Source organism: Accipiter gentilis, chromosome W (genome assembly GCF_929443795.1).
Source record: "Accipiter gentilis chromosome W, bAccGen1.1, whole genome shotgun sequence".
In the NCBI taxonomy this organism is placed as follows: Eukaryota; Metazoa; Chordata; class Aves; order Accipitriformes; family Accipitridae; genus Astur; species Astur gentilis.
This window is the reverse complement of record NC_064918.1, coordinates 6960496-6983674: the sequence shown is the minus strand read 5'-3', so window position 1 is coordinate 6983674 and position 23179 is coordinate 6960496. Positions and strand designations below refer to the sequence as shown.

The window sequence follows — 23179 nt, the reverse complement described above, 5'->3', positions numbered from 1 at the left end:
TTGTAAAAGTACGTCATGTAGATGCTCACGTACCCAAGGGTCGGGCCACTGAAGAACATGGAAACAACTAACAGGTGGATCAGGCTGCCAAGACTGAAGTGGCCCAGGTGAACCTGGACTGGCAACATAAGGGTGAGCTATTTATGGCTCAGTGGGCCCATGATACTTCAGGCCATCAGGGAAGAGATGCAACATATAGATGGGCTCGAGATCGAGGGGTGGACCTGACCATGGACACTATCGCGCAGGTTATCCATGAATGTGAAACATGTGCTGCAATTAAGCAAGCCAAGCGGTTAAAGCCCCTGTGGTATGGAGGGCGATGGCTGAAATATAAATATGGGGAAGCCTGGCAGATTGACTATATCACACTCCCACAAACTCGCCAAGGCAAGCGCTATGTGCTTACAACGGTGGAAGCAACCACCGGATGGCTGGAAACATAATCTGTGCCCCATGCCACCACCCAGAACACTATCCTGGGCCTTGAAAAGCAGGTCTTGTGGCGACATGGCACCCCAGAAAGAATTGAGTCAGACAATGGGATTCATTTCCGAAACCACCTCATAGACACCTGGGCCAAAGAGCATGGCATTGAGTTGGTGTATCATATCCCCCATCATGCACCAGCCTCTGGGCAAATCGAACGATACGATGGACTGTTAAAGACTACATTGAGAGCAATGGGGGGTGGAACCTTCAAACATTGGGATACACATTTAGCAAAAGCCACCTGGTTAGTCAACACCAGAGGATCTGCCAATCGGGGTGGCCCTGCCCAGTCAGAACTTTTACGTACAGTAGAAGGGGATAAAGTCCCTGTAGTGCACTTAAAAAACATGTTGGGGAAGACAGTCTGGGTTACTCCTGCCTCAGGCAAAGGTAAACCCATTTGTGGGATTGCTTTTGCTCAAGGGCCTGGGTGCACTTGGTGGGTGATGTGAAAAGATGGGCAAATCTGATGTGTGCATCAAGGCGATTTGATTCTAGGTGAAAATAGCCAGAATTAAACTGTATGATGTTAGTTGCTATATAACCCTGCTACTGTATGTTATCATTACTCTAATTGTTATATGCTATATCCATAGTACTACAGTAAGAATCACTTAGATCAAGCAAGAATGAACTGTGATAAAACTGAGTGAAGCGCAGTAGTGATGGAACCAGAACTGACTCCACCATGCAACAATCCAACGGTGCACACCATCCTCCTCCTGCGTCCAATGTCATCTGCTCACCACACCGCACTGAAGCCCAATCCTGCTCTACCGACTGAGAGGACTTTGCACCATCCCTCCTGCCCAGAAAGACTGGTATGACAGATGGAGCCCAGAGTCGGGAACTCAATGAACATTTTATGAACACGACCCATAAACTAAAGGAATTATTTCTCTGTGTGTGTATACATATAGACATATATGTATCATTGTTCATATGTCTCAAAGGGACGGAAAAGGTGGTGATGATTGACCGGGATGTAACTGAAGGTATGGGAAGTGAGCATGATGTCAATGGTATAGAATAAGGGGTGGATACTGTCCTGGTTCCAGCTGGGATAGAGTTAACTGTCTTCCTAGTAGCTGGTACAGTGCTATGTTTTTGGGTTCAGTATGAGAAGAATGTTGATAACACTGATGTTTTCAGTTGTTGCTAAGTAGTGTTTAGACTAAAGTGAAGGATTTTTAAGCTTCTCATGCCCAGCCAGCAAGAAAGCTGGAGGGGTACAGGACACAGCCAGGGCACCTGACCCAAACTGGCCAACAGGTTATTCCATACGATGTGATGTCATATCTAGTATATAAACTGGGGGGAGTGGGGGCAGGGGGATCACCAGTCGAGGACTAACTGGGCGTTAATCGGCGGGTGGTGAGAAATTGCACTGCGCATCATTTGTATATTCCAATCCTTTTATCATTACTGCTGTCACTTTATTGGTGTTATCATTATTAGTTTCTTCTTTTCTGTTCTATTAAACCGTTCTTCTCAACCCATGAGTTTTACTTCTTTTCTCGATTTTCTTCCCCATCCCACTGGGTGTAGGGGAAGTGAGTGAGCAGCTGTGTGGTGCTTAGTTGCTGGCTGGGGTTGAACCACGACACCAATATAGCCAATGACAGCTGGCTCAAAGACAGACCTTCCGCTGGCCAAGGCCAAGACAATCAGCGACAGTGGTAGTAGCTCTGGCATAACATATTTAAGAAGGGAAAAAATAGTTGCTGTGGAATGGAAAACTGCAGCCAGAGAAAGGAGTGAGAATATGTGAGAGAAACAACCCTGCAGACACCAAGGTCAGTGAAGAAGGAGGGGGAGGAGGTGCTCCAGGCGCCAGAGCAGAGATTCCCCTGCTGCTCATGGTGAAGACCATGGTGAAGCAGGCTGTCCCCCTGCATTCCATGGAGGTCCACAATGGAGCAGATATCCACCTGCAGCCCATAGAGGGCCCTACGCCAGAGCAGGTGGATGCCTGAAGGAAGCTGTGACCCCATGGGAAGCCCGTGCTGGAGCAGGCTCCTGGCAGGACCTGTGGACCCATGGAGAGGAGCCCACGCTGGAGCAGGTTTTCTGTCAGGACTTGTGAACCTGTGGGGATCTCACGCTTGAGAAGACTGTTCCTGAAGGACTGCATGCCATGGAAGGGACCCATGCTGGAGCAGTTTGTGAAGAACTGAAGCCTGTGGGAAGGACCCACGTTGGAGAAGTTCGTGGAGGACTGTCTCTTGTGGGAGGGACCCCATGCTGGAGCAGGGAAAGAGTGTGATGAGTCCTGCCCCTGAGGAGGCTGCAGCGGCAGAGACAACGTGTGACGACGTGACTGCAACCCCCATTCCCCATCCCCCTATGCTACTCAGGGTGAGGAGGTAGAGAATACAGGAGTGAAGTTGTGCCTGGGAAGAAGGGAGGGGTGTGGGGAAGGTGTTTTAAGATTTGGTTTTATTTTTTTTTTCTACTCTGGTTTGATTGGTAATAAATTAAATTAATTTTCCCCAAGTTGAGTCTGTTTTGCCCCTGACGGTAACTGGTGAGTTATCTCTCCCTGTCCTTATCTCGACCCATGAGCCTTTCATTATATTTTCTCTCCCCTGTCCAGCTGAGGAAGGGGAGTGATAGAGCAGCTTTGGTGGGCACCTGGAGTCCAGCCAGGTTCAACCCACCACATCCTCATTTGACATAAATGTTCATAGTATTTGGGCTGTAATTGAGAAATCACACTTTCTTTTGCCTGTGCTCTCACACCACAGGCATGCTGGACATATCTTTCTCGACTTATGCAGAGGTCCATTTCTCTATTTACGTGGAACAGAGGAGGTGGAAGGGAAGGGGAGGGAAGGGCTTGCTTGATACAGATCTTTTCCCTGAAGACCACCATTTGCACAAGAGGTACATAAAATCATTTTGATAAATCTATTTTTTGTCACCTACATGGCCTGGTTTTTAAAAAAGGATTCAACTTTGCAGTATTCACTGAAGTCTAAATCTGAAGTCCTAAATTTAGACACCCATTTTCAAAGTCTTCATCAAGAAGCCAGTGACAGCATTTTCCCATATATATATATATATATATGGGAAAACGTCTGTGCATGTGCAAGCCCAGACATAGACTTGCTCTTTTAAAATTTGTGAAGAACAGCTCTCAGATTACTGCATGAAAGAGTGAATAAACTCTAAAAAAATATTTTTAAGCAGGAAACTTTCTTTTTAAGTGTGCTATTAAATGACAGACTCAAATTTATGTGAGTAGAAATATCACATTAGCAGCAGAGCTAATAAAGCTGGCTTTGGTTTGTATTTGTGTCTTGTACTTGGATTTACTAATGTCTAAATAAGGGTCAGCTGATGCTTTGCCTGCACTTATCATGTGCTCTTCCACATAGATTTTTATAAGGGGTGAGTTCACATCGTAGCCTTTCCCTTGCTGGTAGCAATAATGAAGGTCTCTTTACACTGGCTTCACATTTTCATGGAAATTGTAGGAACTGAATATGTTTGAGATAAATTTTGGTTGGAATTGGCCAACAAGCTCTAAAGTATCTAAGTGAGGGCACTAAGAAACTATCGTGCACGCACACTGTGACTGACCAGTAAACCCCTACAATGGAAGAAGGCTCAATGGAGATGGGCAAGGGCCATGTGCCTGTGAAGCTCAGGGAATAATGCAGGGTGTGACTGACCATAGCTGTTGCAAAGAAGCTGACTTTATCTCACCACAAAGGGGACCAGACCAGAGGATGGCCTTTGTTTTAGATAAACAGGTATGTCAGTTGAGTGGATCAACTGGTGGTGTAAATGTTTCTCCCTGAGTTAATTAGAAGAGTGTGAATGTCTCCCTGAGTTAGCCAGACCAGGACAGGGGGAGCGAACATATGGCTTAGCCCAAAGTAGAGTATAAAAACTGAACTAACAAAAGAATTTCAGAGACCAGCGGGCTTGAGCTGGCTTCAACCTACATAGTCCTTCCCGTTGACTGGGGATGCCCAGTGTCATTGACATGTGGAAAACAGACTCCACAATCAGTGAGATTGTAAAGTAGGTATGTTTATTCAGTGCTGGGCAGCACGGGGGTTAGTCCCACCAAAGTCATGCGTGCCTGATTTGGCAGTCCGCTTTAAATTTATACAGTCAAGTGTTACATATACATAGAGTTTCACAATATGCCTATACATAGGCATTACCTATCCCCGCTTCATATTAAAATTAGCTCCAGGAAGCCATTTCCATAGTCTCCTCTCAACTGCGCTTGTGCAGTGCCTCCTTATGGTGGTCGTCTGGTGGTCGTGAAAATGAAGGCTGTATGTCTTCTTCACGGTGAACTCTTAACCTTCTGTCCCTGCGCAGACTCAGTCACTCCTTGGCATTTGTCCAAATCCCAAGGCAGGTCTTGGCTGGTTCTTGGGGTCGACTGCTGCTTCTTATCAGGGACTATCTCCTGCCCCAGCCAGCCTCAACAATGCAAACGTTAAGCATCACTTCTCATCCCCTTGGGCCATGTCTACCTCTACTGAAATTTCTTTAACTTCACTATAAGCTAGATAATTATTAAACAGTTCCTATCTACATCCATATATCTACTATATCTACTAAGGTTCATTTGGCTCCCCATCTCAGTCCCCCCTTTTCTAGAAAATAGTAAATTCTTTTACTATATCCAACTCTAGTACTTCTAATGCATTGTTTCCCTATCTAGCATTCTCTCAAAATATTTGTTGGACTCGAGTTTTCGTCACAACTGATTCTTTTTCCATTTGCTGTAGGAATCCCCTGTGCTTTGGAAACACCATAAGCCACACCAAATTGTTGTACAAAGGATTATGAGCAGAAAAATGATTACTACTGCTGTCACAAACAGTTGTTTTAGCCATGTTAAATTTGGCAACCAGGAAGTCAGTTTTTCCCATATCTCAGAAGATCCCCATGATGTGTCATCCATAGTGATAAGATGTAACTCCTTAGAAATTTCCCAAATCTTTCCAATATCTGTCTCTACTTGCTGTCTTTCATTTAAATAAGCACAACAGCTTTGATTTATAAGTACGCACACACCCCCTTCCTTTGCGGTTAACATATATAATGCAAGGCGATTTTGTATCGTTATCTTTGCCAAGGAATCAATTTTGGCTTGTAATTTTCCTAGAGCGTCAGCAGTAGTATTGGCTAAAATCTCGACCACTGCTGATACATTGACTATTGCTTTTTCCAATTCAGATACTGCAAGCATTGGGAAAAGCCATCTTACCACACTGTGGAATGTGGTGCCTTGTTCTATAAGAGGGTTAGAGGTTATTTTAGTCCTCGTGTGGTGCCATCTGAGGTGCCATGGGGATTGGAATATTCCCTGTAATTTTCCTAAGATAGGGAGTGTTTGTGGGATTATTATTCCCTCTGTGCATTCCCCCCACCAATCGATAGGTAAACTCTTCTGTGCCTTCCCGTTTGCACAAAGATATCAATGTCCGTCAGGGAGATTACAAGTGGACGGCTCCCAAGGAGGACAAAGATAACAACTCCCTGTTAGATTTAATGGGGGCGCATCATTACGGGGTCTCCCCCTCTGCCTCTTTCCATGTCTTTTAATCTCCAAGACTAATTGTATCGATCATTATCATGTGGGTCTCTGCTATCCAGATCAAGTTTATACTTCACTATAGTTCTGGAACTATTTCCATATAAACAACTATAGTTGGCAGTTCTATTCAATAGTGTTTTAGTGCTGTTTGTTCTGAGAGGGACACCAATAAACGGGAAGGTTTCTCCTTGTCTCGGTATTAAGGTACACATCCAATAGCTTGATACATTAATATCCTTTGCTAGATCCTGGTTATATCTGACAAACAGGTTTTCATCCCACGCCTTTCACAGAGTCTTCACAACTCCCCATACTATCACATAAAAACTAAATGTCCATCAGGTTTTGTGGTGACTTTCCATGGAGTTTTGGGTGACTTTTTCACTCTGGCGTGATGAATCCAAGCGTTCTGTTCCTTGATTCTGATTGCAGTAAAGGAGGCGAGTAGTACTTGGAATGGTCCTTCCCACTGTGGCTCCAGGGTTTTTTCTGTAAGAGACTTTACATATACATAATCCCCAGGTTGTATATTATGTACAGGTCCATCCAAACCTCTCCCTTGAGTCCCAGCCACATGCTTCCTGATATTATTGAGCTGCTTACTCAATGCTACCATGTAAGAGGTCACAATTTCGTCTCCAGCTTGCACAGACACCCCTTTCTGTATTCCATAGGGTCGTCCATATAACATTTCAAAGGGGCTCAGTCCTTCCCTTGCCCTTGGTCTTGTTCATATACGCAGAAGGGCTAAAGGGAGAGACTGAGGCCATGTCAGATTTGCTTCTTGTCCCAATTTCACAATTTGCTGTTTGATTAAGTGGTTCATTTTTTCCACTTGACCACTCAACTGGGGGTGATATGGAGTATGAAGCTGCCAATCTATACCCAAGTGGCAGCTAATATGTTGTACTATTTTTGAGACTAAATGTGGTCCTCTGTCAGAGGACATGGTTGCTGGAACCCCAAAACATGGTATTATCTCTTGCACTAATATTTTAGTTACCTCCCGAGCTTTAGCCGTTCTTGTTGGGAATGCTTCTGGCCAACCTGAAAAGGTATCAGTTAATACCAATAGATATCGATACCCCCCTTTTCTTGGAAGTTCTGTAAAATCAATTTGCCACTGCTGTCCAGGCCCATTGCCTTTCCCAATCTGACCCATTTCTAGTTTGGGGGTATTCTTAGGATTAGTCTGAAGGCAAAGATCGCATTGTTGAGTCACATGTCTCACCGTGGTATATAAATTTCTAGCCACAATTCTTATCAAATGTTTATATAGAGCCTCTGTCCCCCAATGCCTTTTCCTATGTTCCTCCCGTATCAAATGCCATAATAAGCAAGAGGGAATGATAAGTTTTCCCTGTGGGGTATGAGCCCACCCCTCTTCATTATATGACCCTTCTAAATCTGTAATAAGCTTCTGATCTTCCCTGGTATATTCTGGCTTACCTTTTAGGGAGATTTGTCTATCAGGAATTAAGGACCCTTCTATTTTTACCTTTGTTCTGGCCACTTGTTTTGCCTCTCTGTCTGCCAGTTCATTCCCTTTTTCCAGATCTGAGCTCACTTTCTGGTGTTCCTTAATATGCATAATTGCTACTTTCTTAGGGAGCTGGACAGCTTCCAGTAACTTCAGAATTTCTTCTGCGTGTTTGATATTTTTCCCTTGAGAACTCAATAGTCCTCTCTCCTTCCAAATTGCTCCATGTGTGTGCACAACTCCAAAGGCATATTTTGAGTCTGTATAAATGTTCACAACTTTGCCCTGGGCCAATTCCAGGGCGCAGGTTAGAGCAATTATTTCTGCCTTCTGTGTGGAGGTGTTCATGGGCAAAGCCCCTGATTCTATTACCTCTTGGCTGGTGGTGACGGCGTATCCTGCATGTCGATTACCATTTAGGAGGTAACTGTTTCCGTCTGTGAACCAAGTTTCCCCATTTTCCATGGGGCTGTCTTTCAGGTCTGGGCGACTGGCATATGTTGCTTCGATGGTTTCCAAACAGTCATGATGTACCGGTTCTCCTGTGTTCCCGCTGAGAAAAGAAGCTGGGTTGACAATGTTAGTGACTACAATCTCCACGTCATCCTGCTCTACCAATATAGCTTGATATCTCAGGAATCTTTGTGGAGAGAGCCAGTGTCCACCCTTTGCTTCCAGTACTGCTGATAATGTATGAGACACCAGAACAGTCATTTTCTGGCCCAGAGTAAACTTTTGAGCTTCCTGTATGTTTAGTATCACAGCTGCAACCGCCTGCAGGCATCCAGGCCAACCTTTTGCAGTCGTGTCTAACTGCTTAGAGAGGTAGGCAACTGCCCGTCGATATGGGCCCAGGTTTTGTGCTAATATTCCCAGGGCAATACCCTGCTTTTCGTGGGAGTAAAGAAGAAACGGCTTACTCACATCTGGGAGTCCTAAGGCCGGGGCCAACATCAAAGCCTTTTTCAGTAGCTCAAAGGCATGTTTGGTCTCCTTGTTCCACTCAAGGTGTTTCTGCTCAGTGGCTGTCAACGCATACAGTGGTTTAACAAGCAATCCATAATTATAGATCCACAATCGGCACCACCCTGTCATTCCCAGAAAAGTCCGTAACTCTTTTAGTGTCTGAGGTCTCTGAGTTTGGCATATTGCCTCTTTACGGGCCTGTCCCAAAGTTCTTTGTCCCGCACTAATTTCATAGCCCAAATAATTCACTTTGCGTTGTATTACCTGTGCCACCTTCTTGGATACCCGGTACCCTTGAAGTCCCAGGAAATTCAACAGACTCACTGTCCATGTCATACAATCTTTCTCTGTCTTGGTGGCGATCAGGATATCATCCACATACTGCAACAGCTTTCCCTCCTCAGACGGGGCTTCCCAGGATTCTAAGTCTTTCGCAAGCTGATTGCCAAAAATGGTAGGACTGTTCTTAAATCCTTGTGGCAACACCGTCCAAGTGAGCTGGGTCTTTCGACCACTCTTGGGGTTTTCCCATTCAAATGCAAATAATTTTTGGCTGGCTTCATGGAGAGGGAGGCAAAAGAAAGCATCCTTCAAATCTAAAACAGTAAACCAAGTCAATTCAGGTGTTAATACGGTCAACAAGGTATATGGGTTCGCCACTACGGGGTAAAGATCTTCAGTTATCTTATTCACTGCCCGTAAGTCTTGGACCACCTGATATGACCCATCGGGCTTCCGAACAGGTAATATAGGGGTATTGAATTCAGACTCACACTCTTTTAGTAATCCCAACTGCAAAAATTTTTCTATCACCAGCCGGATTCCTTTTTTAGGGGATATTGTTTAATTCTTACCGGCTTTCGGCCTTCCTTGATCCTAACTTCAACAGGGGGAGCACTTTTTGCTCTTCCAGGTGCATCGGTAGCCCATACCCCCGGGTACACTTGGTTTAAGATGTCCTCGTTAATGTTTCCTTCTAGGGGGAGACTGGTTAAGGTTAGGCTCAATATTTGAATATATTGCTGATCTTTTACCTCCAGAGTAATTTCTCCCTTTTCAAATACAATTTTTGCTCCCAATTGTTCCAACAAGTCCCTTCCCAAAAGTGCCTTTGGGGAGTTGGGCATATATAAAAATTTATGAATGCCCCACTGCTTTCCTAATTTATATTCTAAAGGTTTACAAAAATATGCCTTTTCACTTTGGCCAGTTGCTCCTTTCACCATGACATAATCATCTCCCAGGGGCATCAAAGCTTGGTTCAGAACCGAGAATGTTGCCCCCTTATCTACCAAAAATTCTATTTATTGTTGTGTTTTCCCTGGCTTAATTATAACCAGTGGCTCCACTAGGGTAGATTCCCCAGGTTCCCGTCAGTCTCCCTTCACATGGGCTACTGTTCTTCCTGTTTGAGCCCTCTGATCCTCCTTCTTGTTCTTTGGGCATTCCTTTTTCCAATGACCAAATTTCTTACACAAAGCACATTGATCCTTGCCCAGTCGGGGCAAGTCTCGTCTAGGCCCTCTTCCTCTTTCTTCCTGGATAACAGCCATTCATTTCCTTTGCCCCTGCCTATATTCTTCTTCTCTGTTACTAAATACTCTCCATGCTTCATCCAATAATATTTCTGAATTCCTACGCTCTGTAGGTCATAATTTCTGAAGTTTGCGCCTTATATCCCCTGTAGTTTGACCCAAAAACAGGGGGACTAATTGTTGTACTCCTACTTCTGACCCAGGATCCAGCAGTGTGCTGCGGCACATTACATCCCTCAGTCGATCCAGGAATTCAGATGGAGACTCAGAAGGACTCTGACTGCATATAAAGCTGACCAATTTATGGTTTTGGGGATTGCCCTCTCCATTCCTTTTGTAATCCAATCCTGATACCCCTGCAATCTTTCCATATGTGCAGATCTATTAACATCACACTTTGGGTCTTGGAGAGGGAAATATTCCTTAACGTCCCCTCCTGTGATCTTATAATGATCTTCAGCAAGGTTCCCTGCTGTTTTTAAAATCAGCTGTTTCTCTGTCTCAGTCATATATTGCAATAATAACTGTATATCCTTCTAATCAGGGTTATGCTGTTTTAAAATAAATTGGAAATGCTTAGTTACACTTATTGGATCACTCCTATAATCTTTTGCAACCTTTTTCCATTCCCCTAGGTCAGCAGTAGAAAAGGGTACTTTGATTAACATCGTCCCACCATCCGGCCTCACCGCCTCTCGGAGAGGTGCTTGTAAAGCTGTTGAGGTAGTTTTCTTCCTAGTATGGGAAGATACAGGGCTGTCCAGGGGGGTTGGAGTCCTCATCCTGATCCTGTGGTCGAGGGGGAGGCTTAAACAAATCAGTTAGATCTTGTTCTGGTGCCTGATGGATTTTATTTGTCTTTGTACATCTTTGTCCAATACTACATGCCGAACAACACCACCTCAGTTTACCTCTAAGCTCCTTGTTTTCTCGCTCAACTGTGAGCACCATGGGGTCCTGTGGGGATACTATTCCACAGTCCCTTTGCCACTCCGGATGGTTTCAGAGGGTGAGAAACATGTCTGCATATGAAACCTCATCCCATTTTCCTTCTCTCCTTAAAAACAGCTTTAGTTGTAATAGAGTATAATAATCTGTTGACCCATTAAGTGGCCACTTAGCATCACCTTCTAACTTATATAACGGCCACCATTGATTGCAATACTTCATAAGGTTCTTTTTATTTTCCGTACCTCCGGTCCCAACAATATCTTTCCAGTGGGTAATAACACAACCCAGAGGACTCTTCCTCAATATTCCCCCTTGATTGTTTCCCATTTTATAACTTCTCCTTTTAATAACATTCCATGCAAATTGTTTCTTACACCTCTTTATAGAATTCTCCCAGTTTTCCTCCCACATGTCCCGAATTTCCGGGATTAAATTTTCCTTTCCACACACTAATTTCACTATTTTGACTACCTTTCCAACCACAAACAATCTCAGCTCTATACGTAGCCTGTCCCCTCTTATCCCAGGGAGTCCAAACCCCACACTCAGGGTATTCAATATCCCATCCACAATCTATTTGCAATCTCTGTTTACACCACACAGATTCCAGGACATATCAGGGCATACACTCATTTCCTGGATGTAAAAGACACCATTCAAATACCCACATTTATGCTATGCACCATACAGGGACTTTCTTATACCAACACCACAAAATGATTAAGATAATCAAACTCAAACTTACAATTACAACGCTAACATATAAATTCAAGTTCCAAATCATCAGGGATTCACACTTAGTTCGTCTCCGGCTGTACCCCTTGTGGAGTTACGAAACTGCGGATCAGAACTCCACACACACTCCGCAGCTGAGCTGCATCTCTTTTACTCAAACATTCAATCCACAGTTTTAGACATTTACACATTAACAAGCATATATACACATATAAATCTCAACATAACATTTTCACATTCTCACACAAAATCTTTAACATTAAATTTCCAAACATTCACATCATACAATCATCGCTCCAGTTGACAACCTTTCAGCAGCTGCAAAAATGTACCAAGCGCAATTGCGAGTGGGTGCACTTACCCTTCTCCTGCCTCTTATATACCAATCATCGACAGGTCTGTCCTTGCTCCCAATACTGGGATGCAGCAGTCACCCCGGATTTGCTCGATCTACCCCCAAGATCGCTGGCAGCCGTTCTATCGGTCAGCAAATCCCCCCTTGTTACCATACAGGGTACCCTCCTCCCATATGGGGACTACGCTGTACGCCAGACGTCTCTGTGCGATTTACCAGCTTCCCCGGCCCGTACTTTTACAGGCTCCCTTTGTGAAACATACCGTTTGGTCCGCGGCTTCAGGAGGTTGTTGTCTGCTCCCACGGTGAGCGGCTGGCAGCGGAGGCTCCTCCGAGGAAAGTGCTTGGGGCGCACCTAGGGGTGTCCGTTCCGCAGTCGGTCCCGCAGCTGAGCAGAGAGTCTCCTGGCTGGCTTGCCAAACTGACGTGTGGAAAACAGACTCCACAATCAGCGAGATTGTAAAGTAGGTATGTTTATTAAGCGCTGGGCAGCACGAGGGTTAGTCCCACCAAAGTCGTGGGCGCCTGATTTGGCAGTTCACTTTAAATTTATACAGTCAAGTGTTACATATACATAGAGTTTCACAATACGCTTATACATAGGCATTACCTATCCCCGCTTCATATTAAAATTAGCTCCAGGAAGCCATTTCCATAGTCTCCTCTCAACTGCGCTTGTGCAGTGCCTCCTTATGGTGGTCGTCTGGTGGTCGTGAAGATGAAGGCTGTATGTCTTCTTCGCGGTGAACTCTTAACCTTCTGTCCCTGTGCAGACTCAGTCGCTCCTTGGCATTTATCCAAATCACAAGGCCGGTCTTGACTGGTTCATGGGGTCGACTGCTGCTTCTTATCAGGGACTATCTCCTGCCCCAGCCAGCCTCAACAATGCAAATGTTAAGCATCACTTCTCATCCCCTTGGGCCATGTCTACCTCTACTGAAATTTCTTTAACTTCACTATAAGCTAGATAATTATTAAACAGTTCCTATCTACATCCATATATCTACTATATCTACTAAGGTTCCTTTGGCTCCCCGTCTCATCATGACAGTGAGCATATTATAGAGACCAGTAATGGGAACTACATTGGTATTGTGATTGAACTATGTATTGCAATTGCTGTATCTTACTAAGTGTAACTTACATTTGTATTGTGTCATGCAGTATATTTTGTATCATTCTGCTAAATCAGAAATGCCATGTAACATCAACTATCTTCAAATAAGTAAATCTGATATTAAACATTACATCCTCCACATATGGAATAGCTAAAAGAACCTGGTCAGAGAGTATTGGACTCTGACACACACACACACACACAAAGAGTGATTGCAAACAGTTTAATTCCTTAGGAAAAAAGACTAAAATGCTTAAGAGTGAAAAACATGTTTATTTCCAATATCGTGAGAGACTGAAAGAGTTAATGTCTCAAACATTGTGGTGAGGCAAGTTCTGCTTCACTGACAAGGAACTCTGCATAACAACGAACACTGCATAGCAAGAAACCACAGGTGAAAAGAAGCCGATGAGCACCCATCAGCAACAGGACAGGCTCCATGTTCTGATGTGCTGAGCAGGGCAACTCACCATGTATGACAAAAGATCATGTCTGCAGGGAAGGGGAAGTTAAGGGGAAGTTACTCCCTAAACGACCCCCAAGTCCCAAAGGCTCATAAACCACTCATGACACCTAATTAGCCTAATAAATTTGAGTGCCCCCCTGAAGGAGGGGCAAGGATGATAAAAGGACACAAACTGAAGCCCCGGGTGCACAAGCCCACGGGGACTGGACCCCTCGGCTGACTGAACCAACGCTGGACCCAAGACCGGTGAAATCTTTCTCTGTTCCTTTTTCTCTCTCCGTCTTGTTGTCTCTTCCTTTTTCCTTTTCTGTAATCCCTACACCTCATCCCTCTAAAACATAAAACCGTTGACCAAATCTGGGACTAGAATTGGATCCAGCTGCCCCTAGGCTGTTCTCTGAGAAGGAGTCTAGAAAGCAAGGGGGTCTGCTCTGAACCCCGTGACTCAACGGGAAGGATCTCTTTATTCCCTGCATTGATGTATATGGTTACCATGGGTTACACGGTTTACGGAGGTAGTCTCATGCCAATTCCTGTTGTGAGAAACCCTGCCACCTACTGTTATGCCTCCCAAGTTCAGGTTGCTTCTGTCATGAATAAAATATTTAACTGATTGTTTGGTGCTGTTTCACCTTAATTTAGCCCAAGGGAAGACTCCCTGGTCTGTCCAGCACGGGTCGTGACAAATAGGTGTTAGTTTTTCTATACTCCATAATATTACAGGCTGTTAATACAACAATTTTAGAGGAAAATACCTCTATGTGAGAAAGTATGCCAGCAGATTTTTTTATTTTATTTTATAAATTTTGTGAAAAAAAATTGTAATTTTTTTAAAATTATATTTTATTATTCTTTCTTAAACTCAGAGAACTAAAAGGGCATAATTGAAAAGGGCATGACTGATTACAGTTTAAGGGTAAAAATTAGGGGCCAAGCCAACAAAGGAAACCTCATGGTTGGTGTTTACTACAGGCCACTCGATCAATAGGAACCTGTAGACGAAGGATTCTTATTTCAGCTATGGGAAGCATCATGCTCACAGGCTCTGATCCTGCTGGGGGACTTCAATACGCCTGACATCTGCTGGAAAAGCAGCACAGCAAGCTGTAAGCAGTCCAGGAGACTCTTGGAGTGTGTTGACAATAATTTCTTAATCTAGGTGATAGCACAACCAGAGGACAAGCATTACTAGACCTGTTGTTTACCAACAGAGATGAACTAGAGATGTCAAGACTGGTGGCAGCCCTGGCATTCATGGTGGAATTCACAATCTTGAGGGATATGGGCCATGTGAAGAGTAGAGTCAAGACCCTAAATTTTAGGAGAGCAAACTTTCAGTTGTTTAAGGAATTAGTGGATGGGACCCCCTGTGAAACTGCCCTCAAGGACAAACAAGCTGAACAGAGCTGGCAGCTCTTTAAGGACATTTTTCTTAGAGCACAAGAACTCTTGATTCCCACATGTAAAAAAATCAGGCAAGGAAGTCAGAAGACCAGCATGGCTCAGTAAGGACCTCCTGATCAAACTAAAGTTTAAGAAGGAAATGCACAGGTGTGGTGGGTTGACCCTGGTTGGATGCCAGGACCCACCAAAGCCGCTCTATCACTCCCCCTCCTCAGCTGGACGGGGGAGAGAAAATCTAACAAAAGGCTCGTGGGTCAAGATAAGGACAGTTAAATAAAGTGATAGCAAAGGTCGCGCGTGAAAGCAAGGAAAAAACAAATTATGTTATTCTCTACTTCCCATCAGCAGGCAATGTCTAGCCACTTCTCGGGAAGCAGGGCTTCAGTACGCGTAGTGGTTGCTCCGGAAGACAAAATGCCCCCCTTCCGTCTCCCTTCACTTAGCTTTTATATCTGAGCTGACGTCATATGGTATGGAATATCTGTTTGGTTAGTTTAGGTCAGCTGTCCTGGTTATGTCCCCTCCCAAGATCTTGCCCAGCCCCAGCCTGCCATTGAGGGGAGGGCAAAAATGTTGGAGAGACAGCCTTGATGCTGTGCCAGCACTGCTCAGCAGTAGCCAAAACACTGGTGTGCTATCAACACCTTTCTAGCTACTGATGCAGAGCACAGTGCTATGAGGGCTGCTATGGGGAGTATTAACTCCATCTCAGCCAGACCCAATACAACAGGCAGTGGAACCAGGGACACTGTATTGGATTTACATGGCAAGGTTTTGGTAGCAGGGGGGCTACAGGGGTGGCTTCTGTGAGAAGATGCCAGAAGCTTCCTCCATGTCCAACAGAGACAGTTCTGGCTGGCTCCAAGATGGACCTGACACTGGCCAAAGCTGAGCCAATCAGCAGCAAAATGTCATGGTTTAACCCCAGTTGGCAACTAAGCACCACACAGCCACTCACTCACCCTGCCCACAGCAGGATGTGGGGGAAGAGAATTGAAAGGATAAAAGTGAGAGACCAGTATCCTGGTTTCAGCCCAGCCGGTAACAAAGGACCACGCAGCCGCTCGCTCACTCCTCCGCCCCCCTCCGGTGGGATGGGGAGGAGACGGAGGAGAGAAAAGGAAAAGAAACTGGAACCTCGAGGGTTGAGATAAAGGCAGTTTACTGGGACAAACACAAAGAAATTACAACAACAACGGCACTAATGAAAAAAAAAGTATACAAAAAGAGTGATGCACAGTGCAACTGCTCACCACGCGGGACCCGACGCTCCGCCACTTCCCCCACCGAAAACAGAGACCACACCCCCGGCCCACTCTCCATTTATATACTGAGCATGATGTCACATGGTATGGAATAGCTCCTTGGCTAGTTCAGGTCAGCTGCCCCGGCTATGCCCCCACCTCCCAGGTTCCTGTAAAAATTAACTCTATCCCAGCTGAACCCAGGACATTATCCACCCCTTATTCTATACCGTCTACATCATGCCCAGATCTTACATTTTTCTAATCAACCACTACTACTTTCCTTGTCTTATATATAAGTATATGGACTCCCCCCCCCGACCTCGCACACACACACACACACGGTGTTCCTTTAGCCTATGGGCTATCCCTCTAATGTGTCCATCTATTTTGGGGCTCTATCTGTTGTAACAGTTCTTCAGGATAAGAGAGAGATGGTGTGAGATGTTGGGTTGTTGTACGCTGCCTCTGGAACTTGTGGCTAGTACATTTGGTGCAACTCATGCCCTTGGTCTGCAGGTCGAAGATGTTGATCTTGAGGAAATTGGTGGGTGCCAGTTCAAGTTCTATCGCTGTTGTACTTGGCTCAGTTTCAAAAGTCCATCCTGTAGTCATTTGGATAATTCTCACAATAATACCCTTGATATGGCATATAGACACTATAGATACAATGACATGCATTGGCAGGTTATTTAGCAGTTAAATATCATACAGCCCAATTCACTGGCTATTCTCTCCCAAAATCAAATCTCTCTGAGGTACACATCGAACTTCCCCATCCTTCTGCATCACCCACCAGGTGTACCCAGGTCCTTGAGCAAAAACAACACCTTGAATGGGTTTGCCTCTGCTTGAGGCAGGAGTAACCCAGACTGTCTTTCCTAACATACTCCTCATGAGCACTACAGGGACTTTATCCCCTTCTACAGTATGTGGAACTCTTGGTTGGGCGGGGCCAGCCCGATTGGCGGATCCTCTAGTATTAACTAACCAGGTGGCTTTTGTTAAATGTGTATCCCAATGCTTGAAAGTTCCACCCCCCATCGCTCTCAATGTAGTTTTCAGCAGTCCATTGTATCGTTCCATTTTTCCGGAGGCCGGTGCGTGATAAGGGATGTGATACACCCACTCAATGCCATGTTCTTTGGCCCAGGTGTCTACGAGGTTGTTTCGGAAGTGAGTCCCGTTGTCCAACTCGATTCTTTCTGGGGTGCCGTGTTGCCATAAAATTTTCTCTTCGAGGCCCAGGATAGTGTTCTGGGCAGTGGCATGGGACACAGGGTATGTTTCCAGCCATCCAGTGGTTGCTTCCACCATTGTAAGCACATGGCACTTGCCTTGGCGTGTTCGTGGGAGTGTGATATAGTCAATCTGCCAGGCCTCCCACTGTTTATATTTCAGCCATCGCCCTCCATGCGACAGGGGTTTTTGCCGCTTGGCTTGCTTAATTGCAGCACATGTTTCACATTCATGGATGACCTGTGCGATAGTGTCCATGGCCAAGTCCACCCCTCGATCTCGAGCCCATCTATATGTTGCATCTCTTCCCTGATGGCCTGAGGTATCGTGGGCCCACTGAGCCATAAATAGCTCACCCCTACGTTGCCAGTCCAGGTCCACCTGAGACACTTCAATCTTGGCAGCTTGATCCGCCTGCTGGTTGTTTTGATGTACTTCAGTGGCTCGACTCTTGGGTACATGAGCATCTACATGACGTACTTTTACCACTAGCTTCTCTATCCAAACAGAGATATCTTGCCACAGTGCAGCAGCCCAAATAGGTTTACCTCTGCGCTGCCAATTTCCCTTCTTCCATTGCTGTAGCCACCCCCATAGGGCATTTGCCACCATCCATGAGTCAGTATAGAGATAGAGCACTGGCCACTTTTCTCTTTCAGCAATGTCTAACGCTAGCTGGATGGCTTTCACCTCTGCAAACTGACTCGATTCGCCTTCTCCTTCAGCAGTTTCTGCGACTAGTCGTGTAGGACTCCATACAGCAGCCTTCCACCTCCGATATTTTCCCACAATGCAACAGGACCCATCAGTGAACAGGGCATATTGCCTCTCATTTTCTGGCAGTTTATTATACAGTGGGGCCTCTTCAGCCCGTGTCACCTCCTCCTCTGGCGACATTCCAAAATGTTTGCCTTCTGGCCAGTCCGTGATCACTTCTAACATTCCTGGGCAACTGGGGTTTCCTATGCGAACCCGCTGTGTGATCAGTGCAATCCACTTACTCCACGTGGCGTCAGTCGCGTGATGCGTAGAGGAAACTTTCCCTTTGAACATCCAGCCCAGCACTGGCAGTCGGGGTGCTAAGAAGAGCTGTGTTTCAGTACCAACCACTTCTGAGGCACCTCAAACCCCTTCATATGCTGCCAAGATCTCTTTTTCAGTTACAGTATAGCAAGCCTCGGATCCTCGATATCCTTGACTCCAAAACCCCAGAGGTCGGCCTCGGGTTTCCCCAGGTGCTTTCTGCCAAAGGCTCCAGGTAGGGCCATTCTCCCCAGCTGCAGTGTGTCAGGGGATGCAACAAGTCTACGGAATTCCTGACAGTTCGAGAACAGCGCGACCTTGAGCAGCTTGTAGTATATCCTTGAGAAGTCTGGAAATATCCGAGAAGACCAGTACGAAAACAAGATAGTGATAAGAAGAACCGTCCTGACAAACTCACCAATCATGAATTGTTAGTTACTAACTAAGCCAATAATATACTAACACATACTCTGAAGAAGGGGATAAAAAGGTGTGTTAGAACAATAAAGTAGCCATTTTGTGTGATCTATTACTTGTCGTGTCCGTCTCTACCGCGACAGCAGTGTAGAGCATATTTTTAATATCTTGTCCTGTCTGGACTGGCCCAAGAGCTACTGCGTGAACAATCTCCTGCTTAATCTGTTCAAAGGCTTGTCGTTGCTCAGGCCCCCATTTAAAATCGTTCTTCTTCCGAGTAACTTGGTAGAGAGGGCTTACAATTTGACTGTAATTTGGAATATGCATTCTCCAAAAACCCACAACACCTAAGAAAGCCTGTGTTTCCTTTTTATTAGTCGGTGAGGACATAGCTGTTATTTTGTTGATCACGTCCACAGGGATCTGACGATATCCATCTTGCCATTTTACTCCTAAGAACTGGACCTCCTGCGCAGGTCCCTTGACCTTACTTTCTTTTATGGCAAAACCAGCCTTCAAAAGGATTTGGATTATTTTCTTCCCATTCTCAAAAACTTCTTCTGCCGTGTTGCCCCATACGATGATGTCATCAACATATTGCAGGTGCTCTGGAGCTTCACCTTTTTCTAGTGCAGCCTGGATCAGTCCATGACAAATGGTGGGGCTGTGTTTCCACCCCTGGGGCAGTCGATTCCAGGTGTACTGGACGCCCCTCCAAGTGAAAGCAAACTGAGGCCTGCACTCCGCTGCCAAAGGAATGGAGAAAAATGCATTAGCAATGTTAATTGTGGCATACCACTTAGCTGCCTTTGATTCCAGTTCATATTGAAGCTCTAACATATCTGGCACAGCAGCGCTCAGCGGTGGCGTGACTTCATTCAGCCCACGATAATCTACTGTTAGTCACCATTCCCCATCAGATTTCCGCACGGGCCATATGGGACTATTAAAGGGTGAGTGAGTCTTGCTGATCACTCCTTGGCTCTCCAATTGGCAATTCAGCTTATGGATGGGGATCAGGGAGTCTCGGTTGGTGCGATATTGCCGCCGGTGCACCGTCGTGGTAGCAATTGGCACCTGTTTGTCTTCAACCTTCAGCAACCCCACAACCTAAGGGTCTTGGGAGAGACCCGGCAGGGTAGACAGCTGTTCAAACTCCTCCGTCTCCAATGCAGCTATACCAAAGGCCCAACGGTACCCTTTTGGGTCCTTGAAATACCCCCTCCTGAGATAATCTATACCAAGGATGCACGGGGCCTCTGGGCCAGTCGCAATGGGGTGTTTATGCCACTCATTCCTGGTTAGACTCATTTCAGCTTCCAATACGGTTAGCTCTTGGGATCCCCCTGTCACACCAGAGATACAGATGGGTTCTGCCCCTTTATAACTTGATGGCATTAGGGTACATTGTGCACCAGTGTCCACTAGAGCCTTATATTCCTGTGGGTCTAATGTGCCAGGCCATCGAATCCACACTGTCCAGTAGACTCGGTTGTCCCTCTCCTCCACCTGGCTGGAGGCAGGGCCCCTCTAATCCTGGTTAGAATATCCATTACTCACTTTCTGCACACGTGAATCAGAAGTCCCTTCAAGGAGATCAGAAATGAGATCAGCCCATCTACTGCGTCTGGGGGACTGCTCACGGGAAACTGGAGCAGCAGTTTTCCAAGAAGAATTCTCTTTTCTGGTTGCTTTTTCTTGCAACTCCTGTACCCGTGCATCCAAGACTGAGGTAGGTTTTCCATCCCACTTCCTCATGTCCTCTCCATGATCACGCAGGTAAAACCACAGGTTAGCCTGTCGTGTGTACTTTCTTTCTTCTCTCTCTTGGGTAGAGGAACGCTTACTCCCAATAACTGCGTTGCGGGCCTGTACAGGTGAGGAGGAGGACAGATCCACTTTGAATTGCTGGAACTCTTGGGACAACTCCTCTACAGCTGAGACACAGGCCCGTAGGGAGGAAGAGAGACTCCCTTCGTATTGCCGGAGTTGGACAGCCAGTTCATCCACCATTTGTCCATAGCCTTCTCTCCAGGACATTACTGCCAACGAGTTGGCATAGGTTGGTGGTGCACTTCGTAGAAACTTCCGCCACATGGGTTGTGTGCATTGGACCTCATCTGGATCTGTGGGTGACTGCGCATTTTCTGGATCATTATAAATCACCTCCAGCACGGCCAATTCTCTCAGGTACTGGATACCTCTCTCCATGGTGGTCCACTTCCCTTGGTGACATGTAACTTCATCCCTAAAGGGCTATCTTTCCTTTACACCTAACAGAAGTCACCTCCAGAGGCTGAGGACTTGTGTTTTTCTCCCAATCGCCTTGTCGATGCCCCCTTCCCTAGACAGAGATCCCAACTGCTTGGCTTCTTTACCCTCTAATTCCACACTACTAGCCCCGCTATCCCAGCATCGGAGCAGCCAGGTAACAACGTGCTCACCTGGGTGGCGGCTAAAATCTTTTCGCATGTCACGCAACTCACTCATGGATAGAGATCGGGTAATTATTTCAGGTTCTGCCTCTACCTCCTGTTCTCGCGATGACCCTGGTTCACCTTCATCTCTCACTAAGCGAACTGATTTCTTTGTGTGTTTCTTTTTCTGTACAGGGGCGACTGATACTGGCACAGGCTGGTTCTCTGGTTCAGCTGCAGTGTCTGTCACCGGGGTAGGGGTAGTCATGGTACCTGTTGTCGTGGTAGGGGCAGCCACGGTGTCTGTTGTCAGGGTTTGGGTAGCCACGGTACATGTTGTCCTGTTTTCCATCTTTTCCCCCTTTTCCCCCCGAGGGTGCTGCATAATATCAAGCAGTGTTTGGTAGATACTGGCCAGGGCCCAGCACAGTGCAGCGAGTTGTATGTCTTTGGAATAGCCACAGCATTTTTCTTTCAAATATTCTGTCACTTCATAAGGGTTCTGTAGTTGTTCGGGAGTGAACTTCCAAGTCACTGGCGGTGAGAAGTTCTCTAGATACTTGCCCATATGCTCCCACATGCCGTGCCACCCATGAGTATCCAGCTTTGGGGGAGATCTCTGAGTGGTACTCTTAAAGAGCCTTTTTGTAGCCCTAAAGAAGACCTGAAACATATTCAGGAGGCATAGCAGTAACAGCACACTGGCTTGCGCATCCCAAGGATATTCAAAATTCTCAAAAGCTGTTGTAATTAGTCGGAAGGAGAAGAGGGAGGTGAACGGACGGGGGGAGGTACCCCCCCCTAATTTCCCCATGGATTGGGTGTAATTACCAATAAAATCCGACAGAAGGCGCCCAAAGTATGGAAATGATATCACTGCCTCATACAGATACCACCTTAACCTCATGACCAGTGATGTAGTCATTTCAGAAGTCGACATTGCCCAGTACAGCAAAATGATAATCCCAATCACTCTCCCAGAGATGAGATACGCAACTACAGGCAATACATAGAGCATATCAGAGCTTACAAAACGCCACCATGTAAACAAATGAAACAACATTGTGACTAACATCTATTTATCCAAGAAATGCGTTTGACAAATTTGTTTCAACACGCTCTGGCCAGATCTATCGTTATCTCAACCCTTTCTGCCCCACGTTGGGCGCCAAAAAGGACTGTCGTGGTTTCAGCCCAGCCGGTAACAAAGGACCACGCAGCCGCTCGCTCACTCCTCCGCCCCCCTCCGGTGGGATGGGGAGGAGACGGAGGAGAGAAAAGGAAAAGAAACCGGAACCTCGAGGGTTGAGATAAAGGCAGCTTACTGGGACAAACACAAAGAAATTACAACAACAACGGCACTAATGAAAAAAAAAGTATACAAAAAGAGTGATGCACAGGGCAACTGCTCACCACCCGGGACCCGACGCTCCGCCACTTCCCCCACCGAAAACAGAGACCACACCCCCGGCCCGCTCCCCATTTATATACTGAGCATGATGTCACATGGTATGGAATAGCTCCTTGGCTAGTTCAGGTCAGCTGCCCCGGCTATGCCCCCACCTCCCAGGTTCCTGTAAAAATTAACTCTATCCCAGCTGAACCCAGGACAACCAGGCAAGCTAGGCAGCTGTTTCATTTTCTCCGTACTCAAAGCAGCTATACCAAAAGTGCACCTGTACCCTTTTGGGTCTTTGAAGTACCCTTTCCTGAGGTAGTCTATGCTAAGGATACATGGACAAGTCACAATAGGATGCTTTTGCCACTCA

The 23179-nt window shown here is 45.9% G+C and overlaps 3 protein-coding genes across 4 annotated transcripts in view; all 3 read right to left on the bottom strand.

The window, feature by feature from the left end:
* LOC126035307 (uncharacterized) overlaps positions 1-23179 on the bottom strand; it is a 126720-nt gene that overhangs the window by 13355 nt on the left and 90186 nt on the right. The gene's annotated exons all lie outside the window — the stretch shown is intronic.
* On the bottom strand, positions 4498-8742 carry LOC126035311 (uncharacterized). Its single transcript, XM_049793791.1, has 2 exons — positions 7560-8742; positions 4498-6560 (listed from the first exon to the last, which is right to left on the bottom strand). Exons 1-2 carry the CDS (start codon positions 8634-8636, stop codon positions 6378-6380), a joined length of 1260 nt encoding a protein of 419 aa, XP_049649748.1. The 5' UTR covers positions 8637-8742; the 3' UTR covers positions 4498-6377.
* Positions 12551-22853, bottom strand: LOC126035288 (uncharacterized). The gene is made up of 2 exons (XM_049793716.1): positions 22824-22853; positions 12551-19739 (listed from the first exon to the last, which is right to left on the bottom strand). Exon 2 carries the CDS (start codon positions 18604-18606, stop codon positions 17035-17037), a length of 1572 nt encoding a protein of 523 aa, XP_049649673.1. The 5' UTR covers positions 18607-19739; positions 22824-22853; the 3' UTR covers positions 12551-17034.

What these genes read in the sequence shown, in the direction of transcription:
- LOC126035311 (XM_049793791.1), bottom strand. Translation starts at nt 8,636, where the DNA reads ATGACAGGGTGGTGCCGATTGTGGATCTATAATTATGGATTGCTTGTT. An exon ending in AACAAGTGGCCAGAACAAAG is followed by an intron (nt 6,561 to 7,559) that starts GTAAAAATAGAA and finishes GTATATGTAAAG; the next exon opens with TCTCTTACAGAAAAAACCCT.
- LOC126035288 (XM_049793716.1), bottom strand. Translation starts at nt 18,606, where the DNA reads ATGTTCAAAGGGAAAGTTTCCTCTACGCATCACGCGACTGACGCCACG.